This window comes from Ciconia boyciana, chromosome 28 (genome assembly GCF_034638445.1).
Source record: "Ciconia boyciana chromosome 28, ASM3463844v1, whole genome shotgun sequence".
Classification (NCBI taxonomy): Eukaryota; Metazoa; Chordata; class Aves; order Ciconiiformes; family Ciconiidae; genus Ciconia; species Ciconia boyciana.
The window spans coordinates 1,510,471-1,527,891 of record NC_132961.1 but is presented as its reverse complement, the minus strand read 5'-3'; the positions used below and the strand labels follow the sequence as shown (position 1 = coordinate 1,527,891).

General features: G+C 61.1%; 3 protein-coding genes across 3 annotated transcripts; 2 read left to right on the top strand and 1 right to left on the bottom strand.

The window, feature by feature from the left end:
• Positions 1-611: 611 nt before the first annotated feature.
• On the bottom strand, positions 612-3,558 carry LOC140644657 (uncharacterized). The gene is made up of 6 exons (XM_072847680.1): positions 2,854-3,558; positions 2,687-2,766; positions 1,631-1,699; positions 1,478-1,532; positions 747-802; positions 612-648 (listed from the first exon to the last, which is right to left on the bottom strand). The coding sequence occupies exons 1-6, from the start codon at positions 3,556-3,558 to the stop codon at positions 612-614; spliced, it is 1,002 nt and encodes a 333-aa protein (XP_072703781.1).
• Positions 3,559-4,116: 558 nt separating this feature from the next.
• On the top strand, positions 4,117-7,203 carry LOC140644727 (lutropin subunit beta-like). The gene is made up of 3 exons (XM_072847798.1): positions 4,117-4,237; positions 4,730-4,999; positions 6,967-7,203. The coding sequence occupies exons 1-3, from the start codon at positions 4,220-4,222 to the stop codon at positions 7,201-7,203; spliced, it is 525 nt and encodes a 174-aa protein (XP_072703899.1). The 5' UTR covers positions 4,117-4,219.
• A 2,899-nt stretch (positions 7,204-10,102) lies between these two features.
• LOC140644656 (lutropin subunit beta-like) lies at positions 10,103-16,051 on the top strand. The gene is given in 5 exon segments (XM_072847679.1): positions 10,103-10,126; positions 10,623-10,843; positions 12,011-12,041; positions 15,810-15,911; positions 15,914-16,051. Coding segments are annotated over 5 exon segments (516 nt in total).
• Positions 16,052-17,421: the final 1,370 nt, after the last annotated feature.

Below are 17,421 nucleotides of genomic sequence, written 5' to 3'. Positions count from 1 at the left end.
CCCCCCCAGGACCCCCATTTCCCCCCCGCCCCAAGACACCCCCCAATTGACCTCAGAGCCCCCCCGACCCCCCAATTGACCCCATAGCCCCCCAGAACCCCCATTGACCCTATCCCCCCCATGACCCCCATTTCCCCCATGACCCCAAGACACCCAAATTGACCCCAGAGCCCCCCAAACCCCCAGGACCCCCAATTAACCCTACAGCCCCCAGGACCCCATGGCCCCCCAGGATCCCGTTTCCCCCAGGACCCCAATTTTCTCCCTGGCCCCCAATTGACCCCAGATCCCCCAGGACCCCTCATTGACCCTATGGCCCCCCAGCACCCCAGACCCCCAGGACCCCCCATTGACCCTATCCCCCCAGGACCCCATGGCCCCCAGGACCCCCCAGTTGACCTATAGCCCCCAAAACACCTCAAGCCCCCCCATTGACCCTATAGCCCCCAGGACCCCCAATGAACCCCATAGCCCCCAATACCCCCCCCAAAATACCACCACCAGCGTTTCAGGCCTTTTATTTCCACCCCCTGCGGGGGGGCACAAGGTTGCACGGGGGGGCAGCTGGGGGGTGGGGCAGCAAAGTGGGGGCCCCAGGCCCCCAAAACCACTCAGGCCTCCGGCGCCTCGAAGAAGCTTGCGAGCGACCTGGGGGGGTGGAAGAGGTTAAATTGGGAAGTCACCCCAAAAATTGGGGGGTCAGGGTGATATGGGGGTTGGGGACCCCCAGTTTGGGGGGCACTTACTGGAGTAAAGCCCCGAGAGCTCGTCCACGAGGCTCCCTGTAAGGCAACGGGGGGGTCTGGGGGCCGTGGACCCCCTAAAGGGCTGGGGGGTGATGGGGGGCTGGGGTCGTGGCCCCCCATGGGGCTGACTGGGGGGTTGGGGGTGTTGGGGGGTCTGGGGGTCGTGGACCCCCTAAAGGGCTGGGGGGTGATGGGGGGGCTGGGGGTCGTGGCCCCCCATGAGGCTGACTGGGGGGTTGGGGGTGTTGGGGGGTCTGGGGGTCGTGGACCCCCCATGGGGCTGGGGGGTGATTGGGGGTGATGGGGGGGTCTGGGGGGTCGTGGCCCCCCCATGAGGCTGACTGGGGGGTTGGGGGTGTTGGGGGGTCTGGGGGTCGTGGACCCCCATGGGGCTGGGGGGTGATTGGGGGGTGGGGGGTGTTGGGGGTCTGGGGTCGTGAACCCCCTCATGGGGCTGGGGGTTGTCGGGGGGTTGGGGGGTCTGTGGGGTCCTGGACCCCCATGGGGCTGGAGGGGTGATTGGGGGGCTGTGAGTGTTTGGGGGTCTGGGGGTCGTGGACCCCCCCATGAGGCGGGGGGTGTTGGGGAGGATTGGGGGCTCCTCGGGGGGGGTCTCAGGGGATGGGGGGCTGTGGGGTGTTTGGGGGTTCTGGGGGACTGGGGGGCCGGGGGGTCTCAGGGGGATTTGGGGGGCCGGGGGTGGGGGGGGTGGGGTCCCCCCGGGGTCTCACCGGGCTGGCAGGCGGTGTCACACAGCAGGGGACACAGGTAGCAGAACTGGCAGCCCTGGGGGGAGGGGTGTCACAGAGGTCACAGGGGTCACGGGGTCACAGGGGTCACGGGGGTCACGGGGTCACAGGGGTCACGGGGGTCACGGGGGTTACCTGGCAGTGGGGACAGTGGTCACCGGTGTCACCCTCAGCGCAGGGACAGCGGGCGCAGAGCTGGCAGTGCTGGAAATGGGGGGGGGGTGTCGGGGAGGGGGGGGACAGGGGGGACAAGGGGGTCCCCTCCCCCCCCAGGGTGGCTTTGTCCCCAAGGGGGTCACCAGGGGCAGGGGTGGAATGTCCCCAAGGTGGCCCTGTCCCCACGGGGGGGTCCAAAAGGGTCTGGGATGTCCCCAAGGGGGTCCCCAGGGTGGCCCTGTCCCCAAGGGGGTCCTTGTCCCCATGGAGCGTCCTCAGGGTGGCCCTGTCCCCAGTGATGTCCCCAAGGGGGTCTGGGATGTCCCCAAGGGTGTCTGGGGGTGTCCCCCAAGGGTGTCCCTGTCCCCAAGGGGGTCTGGGATGTCCCCAAGGGGGTCAGGGGGTCCCCAAAGGGTGACCCTGTCCCCAAAGGGGGTCTGGGATGTCCCCAAGGGGGTCAGGGGGTGTCTGGGGGTGTCCCCCAAGGGTGTCCCTGTCCCCAAAGGGGTCTGGGATGTCCCCAAGGGGTCAGGGGTCCCCAAGGGTGTCCCTGTCCCCAAGGGGGTCTGGGATGTCCCCAAGGGGGTCAGGGGGTGTCCCCCAAGGGTGTCCCTGTCCCCAAAGGGGGTCTGGGATGTCCCCAAGGGGGTCAGGGGGTCCCCCAAGGGTGTCCCTGTCCCCAAAGGGGGTCTGGGATGTCCCCAAGGGGGTCAGGGGGTCCCCCAAGGGTGTCCCTGTCCCCAAGGGGGTCTGGGATGTCCCCAAGGGGGTCAGGGGGTGTCCCCCAAGGGTGTCCCTGTCCCCAAGGGGGTCTGGGATGTCCCCACGGGGGTCAGCGGGTGTCTGGGGGTGTCCCCCAAGGGTGTCCCTGTCCCCAAGGCGGGGGGCTGGGATGTCCCCACGGGGCCCATGGAGTGTCCGGGGCGGGGGGGGGGGGTCCCCTGGGTGTCCCTGTCCCCAGGGTGTCCCCAAAGGGGGTCAGGGCTGTCCCCAGGGCGGGGGGGTGTCCCCTCTGTCCCCCGTCCCACCCGGTACCTTGCAGAAGGTGCAGTAGCGGCAGATGGAGCCGGGCTGGTATCGCCCTTCGGCCTCCTCCTCCTCCTCCTCCTCGCTCCCTGCAAAGGGGGGGGGGGGGGGGGGGGGGTGGGGTGTCCCCCCGGACGCCGGGGTGTCCCCCACCCCCCCCACCCCGGGCCACCCACCTTCATCCTCCTCAGAGCTGTCCCTGTCACCATCCTCCTCCTCCTCATCATCATCATCCTCATCCTCCTCCTCCTCCTCGGAGCTGGGGGGGTCACCATGGCCATGGGGACGGTCGCCATGGCGATGTCCTTCGTCGCCGTGGCGATGGTGGTGGTCCTCCTCGCCGTGGCGACGGGGCTGGTGACCTTCCTCGTCGCCATGGCGATGGGGCCGGTGACCTTCGTCATCGTCATCGTCATCGTGGTGATGGTTGTTGGGGTCTTCCTCGTCGCCGTGGCGATGGCCGGAGGGGTCTTGGTGATGATGATGATGATGATGATGATGATGGGGGTCCTCGTCGCCATGGCGATCGTCAAGGGGGTGGTGATGATGATGATGGGGGTCCTCGTCGCCATGGCGATCGTCAAGGGGGTGATGATGATGATGATGATGGGGGTCCTCGTCGCCATGGTGATCCTCATGCTGGTGACGGGGTTCCTTGTCGCCATGGCGATGAGCGGGGGGATCCCCCCCATCGTCATGGCGATGAGGATGATGGCGATGGCCTTCCTCGTCGCCATGGCGACTGTCACCATCATGATGATGACGCTGATAGGGTTCCCCATCACCATGACGAGGCCCACGGGGGTCTCCCCCATCGTCATAGCGATCCCGGGGTTCCCCTCCCTGGTTGCCATGGTGACGGGGATGCTCCTCGTTGCCATGGTGACCTTCGGGGGTCCCCCCTTCTCCTCCGGGGGGGCCCCGGACCAGCAGCAACCCCAGGAGCAGCCCCAGGAACCAGGATCCGGCCATGGCGGCGGCGGCTGCTCTGAGCGACGGCCCCAGCTGCCCCCCCTCCCCCCCCGCCATAGGGGCCCCCCCACCCCTCCCCCACCCCTGCTATAAATAGAACCATTGGGGGGGAGGGGGGGGGGCAGCCCCGAACATCGGGGTCCACGGGATGCCTGAATCCATCCCCCCCCCCCAATAAAGTCTATTTGCCCCACACTTGGGGGGCAGCCCCCTAACAATGGGAGGGGGAGGGGCAGAAACTGGATCCCCCCCCGGCTATAAATAGTGAGGGGGGTGGGTGTCATGCGCTGCCCCGGGGGTTATGGGATACCTGGATGCCTGGGGCCCTTGGGGGGTGGGGGGTGGGGGGCAGGGAGAGCACCTGACCCCTCCCCACCCTCGGGCTCAGGGACAAGCGGGGGCACGAAGGACATTGGGGGGAGGGGGTGTCACCAAGCGACGGGGCCCCGGACGCCTGGGTCCCCTCTCTGGCCTTGTCCCCCTCCCCCCGGCAGCCTTGGGGTGGGGGGCAGCCGGGGGTGGGGGTGGGGGATAAAGGGGACCCCCCTCAAGAGGTGCCGGCCCCATGGCATGATGGGGGGTGCGCAGGTGAGCGTGCGAGGGCAGTTGTAGGGCTGGGGGGTGGGGGTGGGGAATCCGTGCGGCTGTGGGGCAGCTGTGGGGCAGCTGTGGGGCATAGGGCGGGGGAAAGGTCATGGGGACCCCCACACACACACCGTGGGGCAGCTGTGGGGCTGTAGGGACCCACACGGCTGTGGGGCAGTGGGGGTCATGGGGACCCCCCCCCTCCCACTGTGGGGCAGCTGTGAGGTGGGTCCACATGGCTGTGGGGCAGCTGTGGGGTGGGGTGGGGGGGTCATGGGGACCCCCCGACTGTGGGGCAGCTGTGGGGCCCCCATGGCTGTGGGGTATTTATGGGGCAGAGAGGGGTCATGGGGGCCCCTCACCGTGGGGCAGCTGTGGGGCAGGGGGGGCTGTGGGGACCCCTCCACCATGGGGCAGCTGTGGGGCGAGGGGGGCCATGGGGACCCCCCCCCACCATGGGGCAGACCCTCCTGGGCTGCCCCACATTTCCCGCAGGTGCTGGTGCTGGTGACATTGATGGGGACCCCCATGTCCTTGGGGACCCCCATAGCCATGGGGGGCCCCATAGCAGTGGGGGACCCCATAGTTGCGGGGAACCCTATGGCTGTGGGGACCCCCATGGTTGTGGGGGGCCCCATGGTTGTGGGGGGTCCTGGTCGCCCCCCGTGTCGTCCCATCAACGTGACGGTGGCCGTGGAGAAGGACGAGTGTCCCCAGTGCCTGGCCGTGACCACCACGGCGTGTGGGGGGTACTGCCGCACGCGGGTGAGGGGGGACATGGGGGACAGGGGGGACAGCGGGGGTTGGGGGACCTGGGGGCACTTAGGGGCGTGGGGATAAGGGGGATGTGGGGACAAGGGGGGACATGGGGGGTTAGGGGACCTGGGGGCACTTAGGGGATGTGGGGATAAGGGGGATGTGGGGACATGGGGGGACGTGGGGGCACTTAGGGGCATGGGGTAAGGGGGATGTGGGGACATGGGGGGACATGGGGGGTTGGGGGACATGGGGGCACTTAGGGGCGTGGGGATAAGGGGGATGTGGGGACATGGGGGACATGGGGGGACTTAGGGGTGTGGGGATAAGGGGGATGTGGGGGCAAGGGGGACATGGGGGCTTGGGGGGACAAAGGGGGCACTTAGGGGGGATGTGGGGACAAGGGGGTACATGGGGGGACATGGGGGGTTGGGGGGACCTGGGGGCACTTAGGGGGCGTGGGGATAAGGGGGATGTGGGGACAAGGGGGACATGGGGGACATGGGGAGTTGGGGGACCTGGGGGCACTTAGGGCGTGGGGATAAGGGGATGTGGGGACAAGGGGGACATGGGGGGACATGGGGGCTTGCAGGGCTTTGGGGGATTTAGGGGTATTGGGGTGCATGGGGACATAGGGGGATCTGTGGGGACATGGGGTGACGGGGGGCTGTGTGTGGGGGACATGGGGGATATGGGGGACGCGGGGGTTAGGGGGTTTTGGGGGCTATGGGGCCATGGGGGTTATGGGGGACGGGGGGGACATGGGGGATATAGGGGACAGGGGATATGGGGAGATGTGGGGGGACATGGTGTCTATGGGGAGATATGGGGGACATGGGGGACAATGGGGGCAGGGAGGTGTGGGGGGCTATGGGGTTATGGGGGGACGTGGGAGGATATGGGGGGCTTTGGGGGCCGGGGGACAGGGGGGTGTGGGGGTCATGGGGGGCCGTGGGGGGACACAGCCGGACCATGGGGGATGTGGGGGACCTGGGACATTCAGGGGGACACGGGGGCACATGGGGGCAGAGGGACCCCCATAGTGGGACAGAGTGGGTAGATTGAGGGGGGCAGAATTTTGGGGCCAAAGCAGGGGATTTGGGTGCTGGGGGTGCTGGGGGGCTGTATTGGGGTGCTGGGGGGGATATTTGGGAAGTGGGGGTGCTGTGGGGGTGTGGGGTGCTGGGGGCATTGGGGGTAGGGGAGTATTGGGGTGCTGGGGGCATTGGGGGTAGGGGAGTATTGGGGTGCTGGGGGTATTGGGGTGCTGGGGTGGTATTGGGGTGCTGGGGTGGTTTTGGGGTGCTGGGGGGTATTTGGGGTGCTGAGGGGTATTTGGCGTTTGGGGGTGCTGGGGGACATTTGGGGTGCTGGGGGTATTTGGGGTAGGGGAGTATTGGGGTGCTGGGGGTATTGGGGTGCTGAGGGGTATTGGGGTGCTGAGGGACATTTGGGGTGCTGGGGGGTATTTGGCGTTTGGGGGTGCTGGGGGGTATTGGGGTGCTGGGGGGTATTTGGGGTGCTGGGGGAATTGGGAGTCGGGGTACTGGGGTGCTGGGGGATATTTGGGGTGCTGGGGGGTATTGGGGTGCTGGGGTGGTTTTGGGGTGCTGGGGGGTATTGGGGTGCTGGGGGGTATTGGGGTGCTGAGGGACATTTGGGGTGCTGGGGGTATTTGGCGTTTGGGGGTGCTGGGGGTATTGGGGTGCTAGGGGTATTTGGGGTGCTGGGGGAATTGGGAGTCAGGGTACTGGGGTGCTGGGGGGATATTTGGGGTGCTGGGGGTATTGGGGTGCTGGGGTGGTTTTGGGGTGCTGGGGGGTATTGGGGTGCTGGGGGGTATTGGGGTGCTGAGGGACATTTGGGGTGCTGGGGGGGTATTTGGCGTTTGGGGGTGCTCGGGGGGTATTGGGGTGCTGGGGGATATTTGGGGTGCTGGGGGGTACCAGGGTCAGGTGACCCCCCTTGCCCCCCAGGAGCCGGTGTACCGCAGCCCCCTGGGCGCCCCGTCTCAGGCAGCCTGTACCTATTTCGGGGTGCGCTACGAGCGGTGGGTGCTGGGGGGCTGCCCCCCCGGGACCGACCCCGGCGTCACCGTCCCGGTGGCCCTGGGCTGCCGCTGCGGCCGCTGCCCCATGGCCACGGCCGACTGCACCGTCGCCGGATTGGGCCCCGCCTTCTGCGGAGCCCCGGGGGGGTTCGGGGGGCAATAAAGTCCCCCCAGCAGCTCCTGACGGCGCCTCTTGTCTTTGATGTGTGGGGGGACCCCCCCAAACTTGGGGATCCCAACCTTGGGGACCCTCGGAAACACCCCTGGAGACCCCTAACCGTGGGGACCCCCAACTTGGAGACTCTCAACCTGGAGACCCCAACCTAGGGACCCCAACCTAGGGACCCCGACCTTGGGGACCCCAGACCTTGAGGACCCCTGACCTTGGGGACCCCCAGACCTTGGAGAACCCAACCTTGGGGACCTCCGACCTTGGGGACCTCCAGACCTTGGAGAACCCAACCTTGGGGACCTCCGACCTTGGGGACCTCCAGACCTTGGGGACCTCCAACCTTGGGGACCCCCGACCTTGGGGACCCCAACCTTAGGGACCCTCTGAAACACTCCTGGGGACCCCAACCTTGGAGAACCCCATCCTTGAGGTCCCCAACCTTGGGGGACCCCAATCTTGAAGGCCCCAGCCTCGGGAGCTCAACCTTAGGGACCTCAACCTTGGGGGACATCAAACTTGAAGACCACAACCTATGGATGCCAACCTGGGGACCCCCCCGACACCCCGGGAACACGGGCACTGCACATGGAGGCACGTTCTGACACAGGTGGCGCTGGCTTAGATCTTCCAAACCCAGCTAGATGTCTCGAACCCCAGCTCCAGCTAGAAAACCTCGTAGGCCCAGGGGCTGAAGACGATGGCCAAGCGGAAGGTGTCTGCTCCCCACACCACCACCACCTCCAGCTGCACAAACACCAAACCCACACCCAACCCATTCAGATCACACAGATCTCCTTCAGGAGAGCACCTTCCCACCACGACTTGCATCCAAACCAGATCCCCAAGCCCCAGCCGCACCACAACCCACCCAACGCTGCCCACAGCACCTTCAAAACCACCCTCCTCTTCCTCACCGCTCAACACGGCGCCCTCCACGCTGGGCAAAAGCCAGAACAGGGGCTAGGAGATAACAAGAAGCATCTTCCAGCCTACCTGGGCTGATGCTTCTCCTCCCTTAGGACAAGACGGCGCGAGCTTGGCTTTGCTCAAGCATTTATTGAGGGCAGAAGGTTCTGCCTGGTGCCTACAGCAACGTGGACGAGGTGTGTCCATGCCTTTGGGTGACGCTGCCCAAGGTGGGTGGTGCCTCCTCTGCATTTAGGTGCTATGGGCATCTTGATTCTCCACGAGGACTTTGATGATTGACTTGGAAGCATTGGACATGGTGGCCATGACCCTCACATGGCCAGCGGAGACCACAACGGGCTCCTGGCACGCGCTGAGCTTGACGCGGTGGAACATGGTGTCCTTGCCAGTGCTGGCAGGTTGACCGCTATACATCCGTCTGTAGACGTTCTCCAAGCTAATGCAGTGGGCTTTGTGCAGGGAGATCTCCATGGCAAACTCCACGTGGTAAAGATTGTAGTCGAAGGGGTTGGAGAAGAGGATGGCCAAGGTGAAGGTGTCCGCCTCGTACACCAGGACCCCCACAGACCCCCGAAAACGAAGCACGGAGTTGGTGAAACAGCAACTCTCCGTGACACCTGGGGGGATCCTGGGGCTGGGTGGGATGGAGCTGTAGCCGCTGTAGCAGTAGCTCCTGGAAGGAGAGGAGAGGAGAGGAGGAGAAGGGCTGGGGAGACCACTTGGGCTTACGAGGGAGATGGTTGAACCTCTGGGAGATTGTCCAGCCGTGGGGAGATGGTCCAATCATCGGGAGATGGTCCAACAGTGGGGAGATGTTCGGACCACAGGGAGATGGTCTGACCATGGGGAGATGGTCTGACTGTGGGGAGATGGTTCAGCCCTGGGGAGATGTCTGACCCCTGGGAGATGGTCCAACAATGAGGAGATGGTCCAAAAGTGGGGAGATGATCTGACCACGGGGAGATGGTCCAAGAGTGGGGAGATGGTCCGACCACTGTGAAATGGTGCAACTACGGGAGAGGGTACAAGAGGGGGGAGAAGGTCCAGCCGGGGGGAGATGAGCCAACCATGGTGAGACGGTCTAACCATGGGGAGATGGTCGGACCACGGGGAGATGGTCGGACCACGGGGAGATGATCCGACCATGGGGAGATGGTCCAACCATGGGGAGATGATCTGACCACGGGGAGATGGTCCAACCATGGGGAGATGGTCCAAAAGTGGGGAGATGGTCCAACCAGGGGGAGATGGTTTAAGAGTGGGGAGATGGTCTGACCACGGGGAGATGGTCTGACCATGGGGAGATGGTTCAGCCCTGGGGAGATGGTCTGACCCCTGGGAGATGGTCCAACCATGGGGAGGTGGTCCAAAAGTGGGGAGATGGTCTGACCACGGGGAGATGGTCCAAGAGTGGGGAGATGGTCTGACCATGGGGAGATGGTTCAGCCGTGGGGAGATGTCTGACCCCTGGGAGATGGTCCAACCATGGGGAGATGGTCCAAAAGTGGGGAGGTGATCTGACCACGGGGAGATAGTCCGACCACGGGGAGATTATCCAGCCGTGGGGAGATGATCTGACCACGGGGAGATGGTCCGACCACGGGGAGATTATCCAGCCGTGGGGAGATGATCTGACCACGGGGAGATGGTCCATCTTGGACCTTCTGCCTGAATCCCGGGGGGTCCCCTCCAGCCAGGGGTCCCCACCCCCTCCCCCTCCTCGCGGCCTTACCTGGGGTTGGAGAAGGTGACGTCCTGGGTTTTGTTGGTGATCTGGATCTCCACGCTCCGCTCAAAGGGTTTCCACCCGACCTTCTGGCTCATCTCTGGGGGCTTCTCCGCAGCTCCGGGCACCTCTTGGAGAGCTGGACTCGATGCTCCTTAGGGGTTCCTTCCAACGGGAGATCTCCGACGATTCCCCGGGGGGAACGAGAAGGTTCCGGAGAGGAAGGAAATCGACGTCATGGTGGAGAAAACGGATTTCCTGGTTGAGAGAAGAGATTTTTCTGCGAGGGCCGTTATAGGGCTGGGGGGGACGACAGGGACCCGTATATCTGTGGGGCAGCTGTGGGGCGGGGGGAGGGAAGGTCATGGGGACCCCCCCACTGTGGGGCAGCTGTGGGATGGGCCCACATGGCTGTGGGGCAGCTGTGGGGTTGGGGGTCATGGAGACCCCCCCACTGTTGGGCTGTAAGGATGCACATGGCTGTGGGGTATTTATGGGGTAGCTGTGGGGCGGAGAGGGGTCATGGGGACCCGTCACCGTGGGGCAGCTCTGGGGCTGTGGGGACCCACATGGCCGTGGGGCAGTGGGGGTCATGGGGACACCCCCCCTTTCCCTGCACTGTGGGGCAGCTGTGAGGCAGAGGGGGACCCACATGGCTGTGGGACACTTATGGGGCAGCTGTGGGGTAAGGGGGGAGCTGTGAGGACCCCCCCCACCATGGGGCAGGCCCTCCTGGGTTGCCCCACATTTCCCGCAGGTGCTGGTGCTGGTGACATTGATGGGGACCCCCATGTCCTTGGGGATCCCCATAGCTATGGGGGGCCCCATAGCAGTCGGGGACCACATGGTTGTGGGGAGCCCCATGGCTTTGGGGGGCCCCATGGTTGTGGGGGGTCCTGGTCGCCCCCCGTGTCGTCCCATCAACGTGACGGTGGCCGTGGAGAAGGACGAGTGTCCCCAGTGCCTGGCCGTGACCACCAGGGGGACATGGGGACATGGGGGACGGGGGACAGGGGGACTTAGGGGGCATGGGGATGTGGGGACATGAGGTGACAGGGGGACATAGGGGGTGGGAGGACCTGGGGGACTTAGGGGCCATGGGGCTGAGGGGCACGTGGGGACATGGGGGAACATGGGGGACGGGGGATGTGGGGGGCATGGGGGCTATGGGGGACATGGGGGTTTGGGAGACATAGGGAGTTTGGGGGCTATGGGGACATGGGGGGCTATGGGGGTCTGTGGGGACATGGGGGGATATGGGGGGATGTGGGGGCCTGGGGGACATTCGGGATGTGGGGGCTATGGGGAGATCTAGGGGATATGGGGGGCATGGGAACATGTGGGGCTATAGGGGACATGGGGGACCTGGGGGTGCTATGGTGGGCTCTGGTGGGATGTGGGGGTCATGGGGGGCCTTGGGGGACACGGCTGGACCATGGGGGATGTGGGGGACATGGGACATTCAGGGGGACACGGGGGCACATGGGGGCAGAGGAACCCCCATAGTGGGACAGAGTGGGTAGATTGGGGGGGCAGAATTTTGGGGCCAAAGCAGGGGATTTGGGTGCTGGGGGTGCTGGGGGGCTGTATTGGGGTGCTGGGGGGATATTTGGGAAGTGGGGATGCTGCGGGGCTGTGGGGGTGCTGGGGGCATTGGGGGTAGGGGAGTATTGGGGTGCTGGGGGATATTGGGGTGCTGGGGGGTATTCAGCATTTGGGGGTGCTGGGGGATATTTGGGGTGCTGGGGGATATTTGGGGTGCTGGGGGGTATTTGACGTTTGGGGGTGCTGGGGGGGTACTGGGGTGCGGGGGGATATTTGGGGTTCTGGAGGGGTGCCAGGGTCAGCGTTGCGTTGAAAGTTCCTGTCACGCAGGGGGCTGAGGAGCGGCTGGGGGGGCTGTCGGCAGCCACCCATCCGAGCCAAGGCTTCCCTGCCAGAGCCCTCTCCCGCCTTCCACTGAACCCGCTCCGCAAAGCCGACGAAGGCGCCGGCGTTAATTTGACGACGTTATGAGTCCGGTCGCCTTCAGCGTCCCCAACTCCTCCGTGACGGAGTCACAAATAACGCGCCGCACCCCCCGCTCCGGCCCTGTCGCGCCAACCCTCGCGGCCACGCGTAAAGAGTCCGGGCGCCTTCAAGGAGAACGGCGGCGGGCGGATTAACGAAGAGCGCGGTTCATTGGAGCGACGGACGCGCGGGTTCGTTGCATCACCGGTGAGAAAGGCGCCGGCTGCAAAGCCCGTGCAAATACCACGAGTAGGAGGGACACCGCCGGCGACAACAACGTTGCACGATGCTAAAGCGACGCGAGGGAGATTTCGACGCTTCCCGGGGAGGCTCTTTTGGGGTAACCAAGTGGGCGCCTCTTACCCAAAGGCGCCGCGACGGCGGGGAAGAGAGGCTCAGCCGTCGCCTGGTCCCCGACGGCACCGCGGTACGCGATGGGGTCTTCCCAAAATTCGCTTTCTTTTTTTTTTTACCCTGCATTTCCCTACATTACCCCTATGCTTCCCTTCATTTCCCTGCATTTCCCTGCATTTCCCTACATTTCCCCTACATTTCCCTACATTTACCCTACATTTCCCTACATTTATGCTACACTTTACTCTACATTTCCCTGCATTTCCCCTACATTTCCCCCACACTTTCCTACATTTCCCTACATTTCCCCTACATTTCCCTACATTCCCCCTACATTTCCCTACATTTCACCACATTTCCCCTACATTACCCTACATTTCCCCTACATTTCCCTACATTTCCCCTACATTTCGCTACATTTCCCTACATTTATGCTACACTTTACTCTACATTTCCCTGCATTTCCCCTACATTTCCCTACATTTATGCTACACTTTACTCTACATTTCCCTGCATTTCCCCTACATTTCCCCTACATTTCCCTACATTTCACCACATTTCCTCTACATTACCCTACATTTCCCTACATTTCCCCTACATTTCCCCTACATTTCCCTACATTTCCCCTACATTTCCCTACATTTCACAACATTTCCCTATATTAACCTACATTTTCCCTACATTTCCCTACAGTTACCCTACATTTATGCTACACTTTACCCTACATTTCCCTACATTACCTTACATTTCCCCTACATTTCCCTACGTTTCCCCTATATTACCCTACATTTCCCTACATTTACGCTACATCTTACCCTACATCTCCCCTACATTTCCCTACATTTCCCTACATTTACCCTATATTACCCTACATTTCCCTACATTTCACCACATTTCCCCTACATTACCCTACAGTTCCCTACATTTCCCCTACATTTCCCTACATTTCCCTTACATTTCCCTACATTTCCCCTATGTTACCCTACATTTCCCAACATTTCCCTACATTTACCCTATATTTCCCTACATTTCCCTACATTTCCCTTACATTTCCCTACATTCACCCTACATTTCCCTACATTTCCCCTACATTTCCCTACATTTCACAACATTTCCCTATATTAACCTACATTTTCCCTACATTTCCCTACAGTTACCCTACATTTATGCTACACTTTACCCTACATTTCCCTACATTTCCCTACATTACCTTACATTTCCCCTACATTTCCCCTACATTTCCCTACATTTCCCCTACATTTCCCTACATTTCCCTACATTTACGCTACATCTTACCCTACATTTCCCCTACATTTCACCCTACATTTCCCCTACATTTCCCTACATTTACTCTACATCTTACCCTACATTTCCCCTACATTTCCCTACATTTCCCCTACATTTCCCTACATTTACGCTACATCTTACCCTACATTTCCCTACATTTCCCCTGTTTCCCTACATTTCCCAACATTTCCCTACAGTTACCCTACATTTCCCTACATTTCCCCTACATTACCCTACATTTCCCCTACATTTCCCCTACATTTACCCTACATTACCCTACATTTCCCTATGTTTCCCTCCATTACCCTACATTTCCCCTACATTTCCCTACATTTCCCTACATTTGCGCTACATCTTACCCTACATCTTACCCTACATTTCCCCTACATTTCCCCTACATTTCCCTACATTTCCCTACATTTCCCTACATTTACGCTACATCTTACCCTACATTCCCCCTACATTTCCCTATATTTCCCGTATATTACCCTACATTTTCCTACATTTACGCTACATCTTACCCTATATTTCCCCTACATTTCACCCTACATTTTCCCTACATTTCCCTATATTACCCTATATTTCCCTACATTTCACCACATTTCCCCTACATTACCCTACATTTCCCTGCATTTCCGTACATTAACCTACATTTCCCCTAGATTTCCCTACAGTTACCCTACATTTCCCCTACATTTCCCTACATTTCCCCTACATTACCCTACATTTCCCTACATTTCCACTAAGTTACCCTACATTTCCCAACATTTCCTACATTCACCCTACATTTCCCTACATTTCCTACATTTCCTACATTTCCTACATTTCCCTACATTTCACAACATTTCCTATATTAACCTATATTTCCCCTACATTTCCCTACATTTCCCTACATTTACGCTACATCTTACCCTACATTTCCCCTACATTTCCCTACATTTCCCCTACAGTCCCCTACATTCCCCTACATTTCCCTACATTTCTCTACATTTCCCTACATTTCCCCTACATTTCCCTACATTCCCCCTATATTTCCCAACATGTCCCCTAAATTTCCCTACATTTCCCCTACATTTCCCTACATTTCACAACATTTCCCTATATTAACCTACATTTCCCCTACATTTCCCTACAGTTACCCTACATTTATGCTACACTTTACCCTACATTTCCCTACATTTACCCTACATTTCCCTACATTTACTCTACATCTTACCCTACATTTCCCCTACATTTCCCTACATTTCCCTTACATTTCCCTACATTTCCCCTACATTTCCCTACATTTATGCTACATCTTACCGTACATTTCCCTACATTTCCCCTACATTTCCCTACATTCACCCTACATTTCCCTACATTTCCCCTACGTTTCCCTACATTTCCCAACATTAACCTACATTTCCCCTACATTTCCCGACAGTTACCCTACATTTCCCGTACATTTCCCCTAAATTTCCCTACATTTACCCTACATTTCCCTACATTTCCCTACATTTCCCTACATTTCCCTACATTTCCCTCCATTACCCTACATTTCCTCTATATTTCCCTACATTTCACCCTACATTTCTCCTACATTTCCCTACTTTACCCTACATTTCCCTACAGTTACCCTACATTTCCCTACATTTCCCCTACATTACCCTACATTTCCCTTACATTTCCCCTACATTTCCCTACATGTCCCCTACATTTACCCATTCTTCGCTATTTTTCCCCTTTCCGGTGGAGCTTGAGTGACTCCCGTCATGCTCACCTCTGTTTGGAATTGGTGTCAACTCTTCTCGCTTCGCTTTTCAAGGTAGAAACCAGGAAAACGCAGAGCGCGAGCTGCGTGAGGGGCGGTCGCACCTTGGGGGCGGGTAGCTTTTGGATGGCGGTGTGTTTTGGTATTCTAACGCTGTTATACCGAGCAGAGTTCACCAAAAGGACGGCATTTTGTCAAAAACGCGACAGGCTGTCGGCCCAAGATAGCGAATATTCGCCTTAGCAGCCCCACGACGCCTTCCAGCTCCCGGATGATCGCGGCGCCCGCCCGCGGGGTCTCCACGCCGCTCCACCCTCCGGGCAGTTCCCCTCGGAGCCAACGCACCGAGTTCCCCGGCGTTGCCGACGCCGAAGGCCGCAGCCCCGGGGAAGGTGGAGTGGATTCCTTGCACGGCAGCCGCGCTCCACCCGGGAAGCTGCTTCAGTCCCGCGCCGTACCCAAAACCGCGAATGTCAGATTCACGTCGACGTCACCTCCAGCAATTATTCCACGGTCACTTGACCACCCGTTGCCCACCCCCAGGAGCCGGTGTACCGCAGCCCCCTGGGCGCCCCGTCTCAGGCAGCCTGTACCTATTTCGGGGTGCGCTACGGGCGGTGGGTGCTGGGGGGCTGCCCCTCCACCCCAGGACCGACCCCGGCGTCACCGTCCCGGTGGCCCTGGGCTGCCGCTGCGGCCGCTGCTCCGTGGCCACGGCCGACTGCACCGTCGCCGGATTGGGCCCCGCCTTCTGCGGAGCCCCGGGGGGGTTCGGGGGGCAATAAAGTCCCCCCAGCAGCTCCTGACGGCGCCTCTTGTCTTTGATGTGTGGGGGGACCCCCCCAAACTTGGGGATCCCAACCTTGGGGACCCTCGGAAACACCCCTGGAGACCCCTAACCGTGGGGACCCCCAACTTGGAGACTCTCAACCTAGGGACCCCAAACTAGGGACCCCAACCTAGGGACCCCGACCTTGGGGACCCCAGACCTTGAGGACCCCTGACCTTGGGGACCCCCAGACCTTGGAGAACTCAACCTTGGGGACCTCCGACCTTGGGGACCCCGACCTTAGGGACCCTCTGAAACACTCCTGGGGACCCCAACCTTGGAGAACCCCATCCTTGAGGTCCCCAACCTTGGCAGACATCAACCTTGAGGACCCCCACCTACAGAGACCAACCTTGGGGACCTCAACCTTGGGGACCCTCTACCTTGAGGATCCCAACCTTGGGGATCCCCGACCTTGGGCACCCAACCTTAGGGACCCCCACACTTGGCAACCCGCAACCTGAAGACCCCAACCTTGAAGACCCCCTGAAGCACTCCTGGGGAACCCCACACTTGGAGAACCCCAACCTTGGGGATCCCAACATTGGGCACCGCAGCCAGCAGCTCCCAACCATGGGAGAGGCTCAATCTGCTGGGGCTTCCCACCAGGAAGCTCCCCCAAAGCTCCCATCTCATCCACCAGCCCTTCGGGAAGGAACGGCTCGCCCACCCTGCCCTTGGGCCACCCACCCTGCCCTTGGGCCACCCACCCTGCCCTTGGGCCACCCACCCCATGGCTGGAGGGAGCTCAAAGGGGGCTCCGGTCCTTGCACAAGGGGCATGGAGACATCTCCGCAGGGCTTTGCCCCATCCCACCTCTCAGCTGCCTCTAACCCTTCAGCCGCCCACCACCCCGACCTCCAGCAAAGGCTTCGCTTTGCACGGACGAGCTCCCGTCCACCCTTCTGCCCCACAAAACCCACAAGACCTCGTCCTGCCCCACATCAACCCCAACCCTGGGGACCCCCCCGACACCCCGGGAACACGGGCACTGCACATGGAGGCACGTTCTGACACAGGTGGCGCTGGCTTAGATCTTCCAAACCCAGCTAGATGTCTCGAACCCCAGCTCCAGCTAGAAAACCTCGTAGGCCCAGGGGCTGGAGAAGACGATGGCCAAGCAGAAGGTGTCTGCTCCCCACACCACCACCACCTCCAGCTGCACAAACACCAAACCCACACCCAACCCATTCAGATCACACAGATCTCCTTCAGGAGAGCACCTTCCCACCACGACTTGCATCCAAACCAGATCCCCAAGCCCCAGCCGCACCACAACCCACCCAACGCTGCCCACAGCACCTTCAAAACCACCCTCCTCTTCCT

What these genes read in the sequence shown, in the direction of transcription:
- LOC140644657 (XM_072847680.1), bottom strand. Translation starts at nt 3,558, where the DNA reads ATGGCAACGAGGAGCATCCCCGTCACCATGGCAACCAGGGAGGGGAAC. An exon ending in CAGCTCTGAGGAGGATGAAG is followed by an intron (nt 2,767 to 2,853) that starts GTGGGTGGCCCG and finishes CCCCCTTTGCAG; the next exon opens with GGAGCGAGGAGGAGGAGGAG. An exon ending in GCTCTCGGGGCTTTACTCCA is followed by an intron (nt 649 to 746) that starts GTAAGTGCCCCC and finishes CCACCCCCCCAG; the next exon opens with GTCGCTCGCAAGCTTCTTCG.
- LOC140644727 (XM_072847798.1), top strand. An exon ending in GGGGGTACTGCCGCACGCGG is followed by an intron (nt 5,000 to 6,966) that starts GTGAGGGGGGAC and finishes CTTGCCCCCCAG; the next exon opens with GAGCCGGTGTACCGCAGCCC.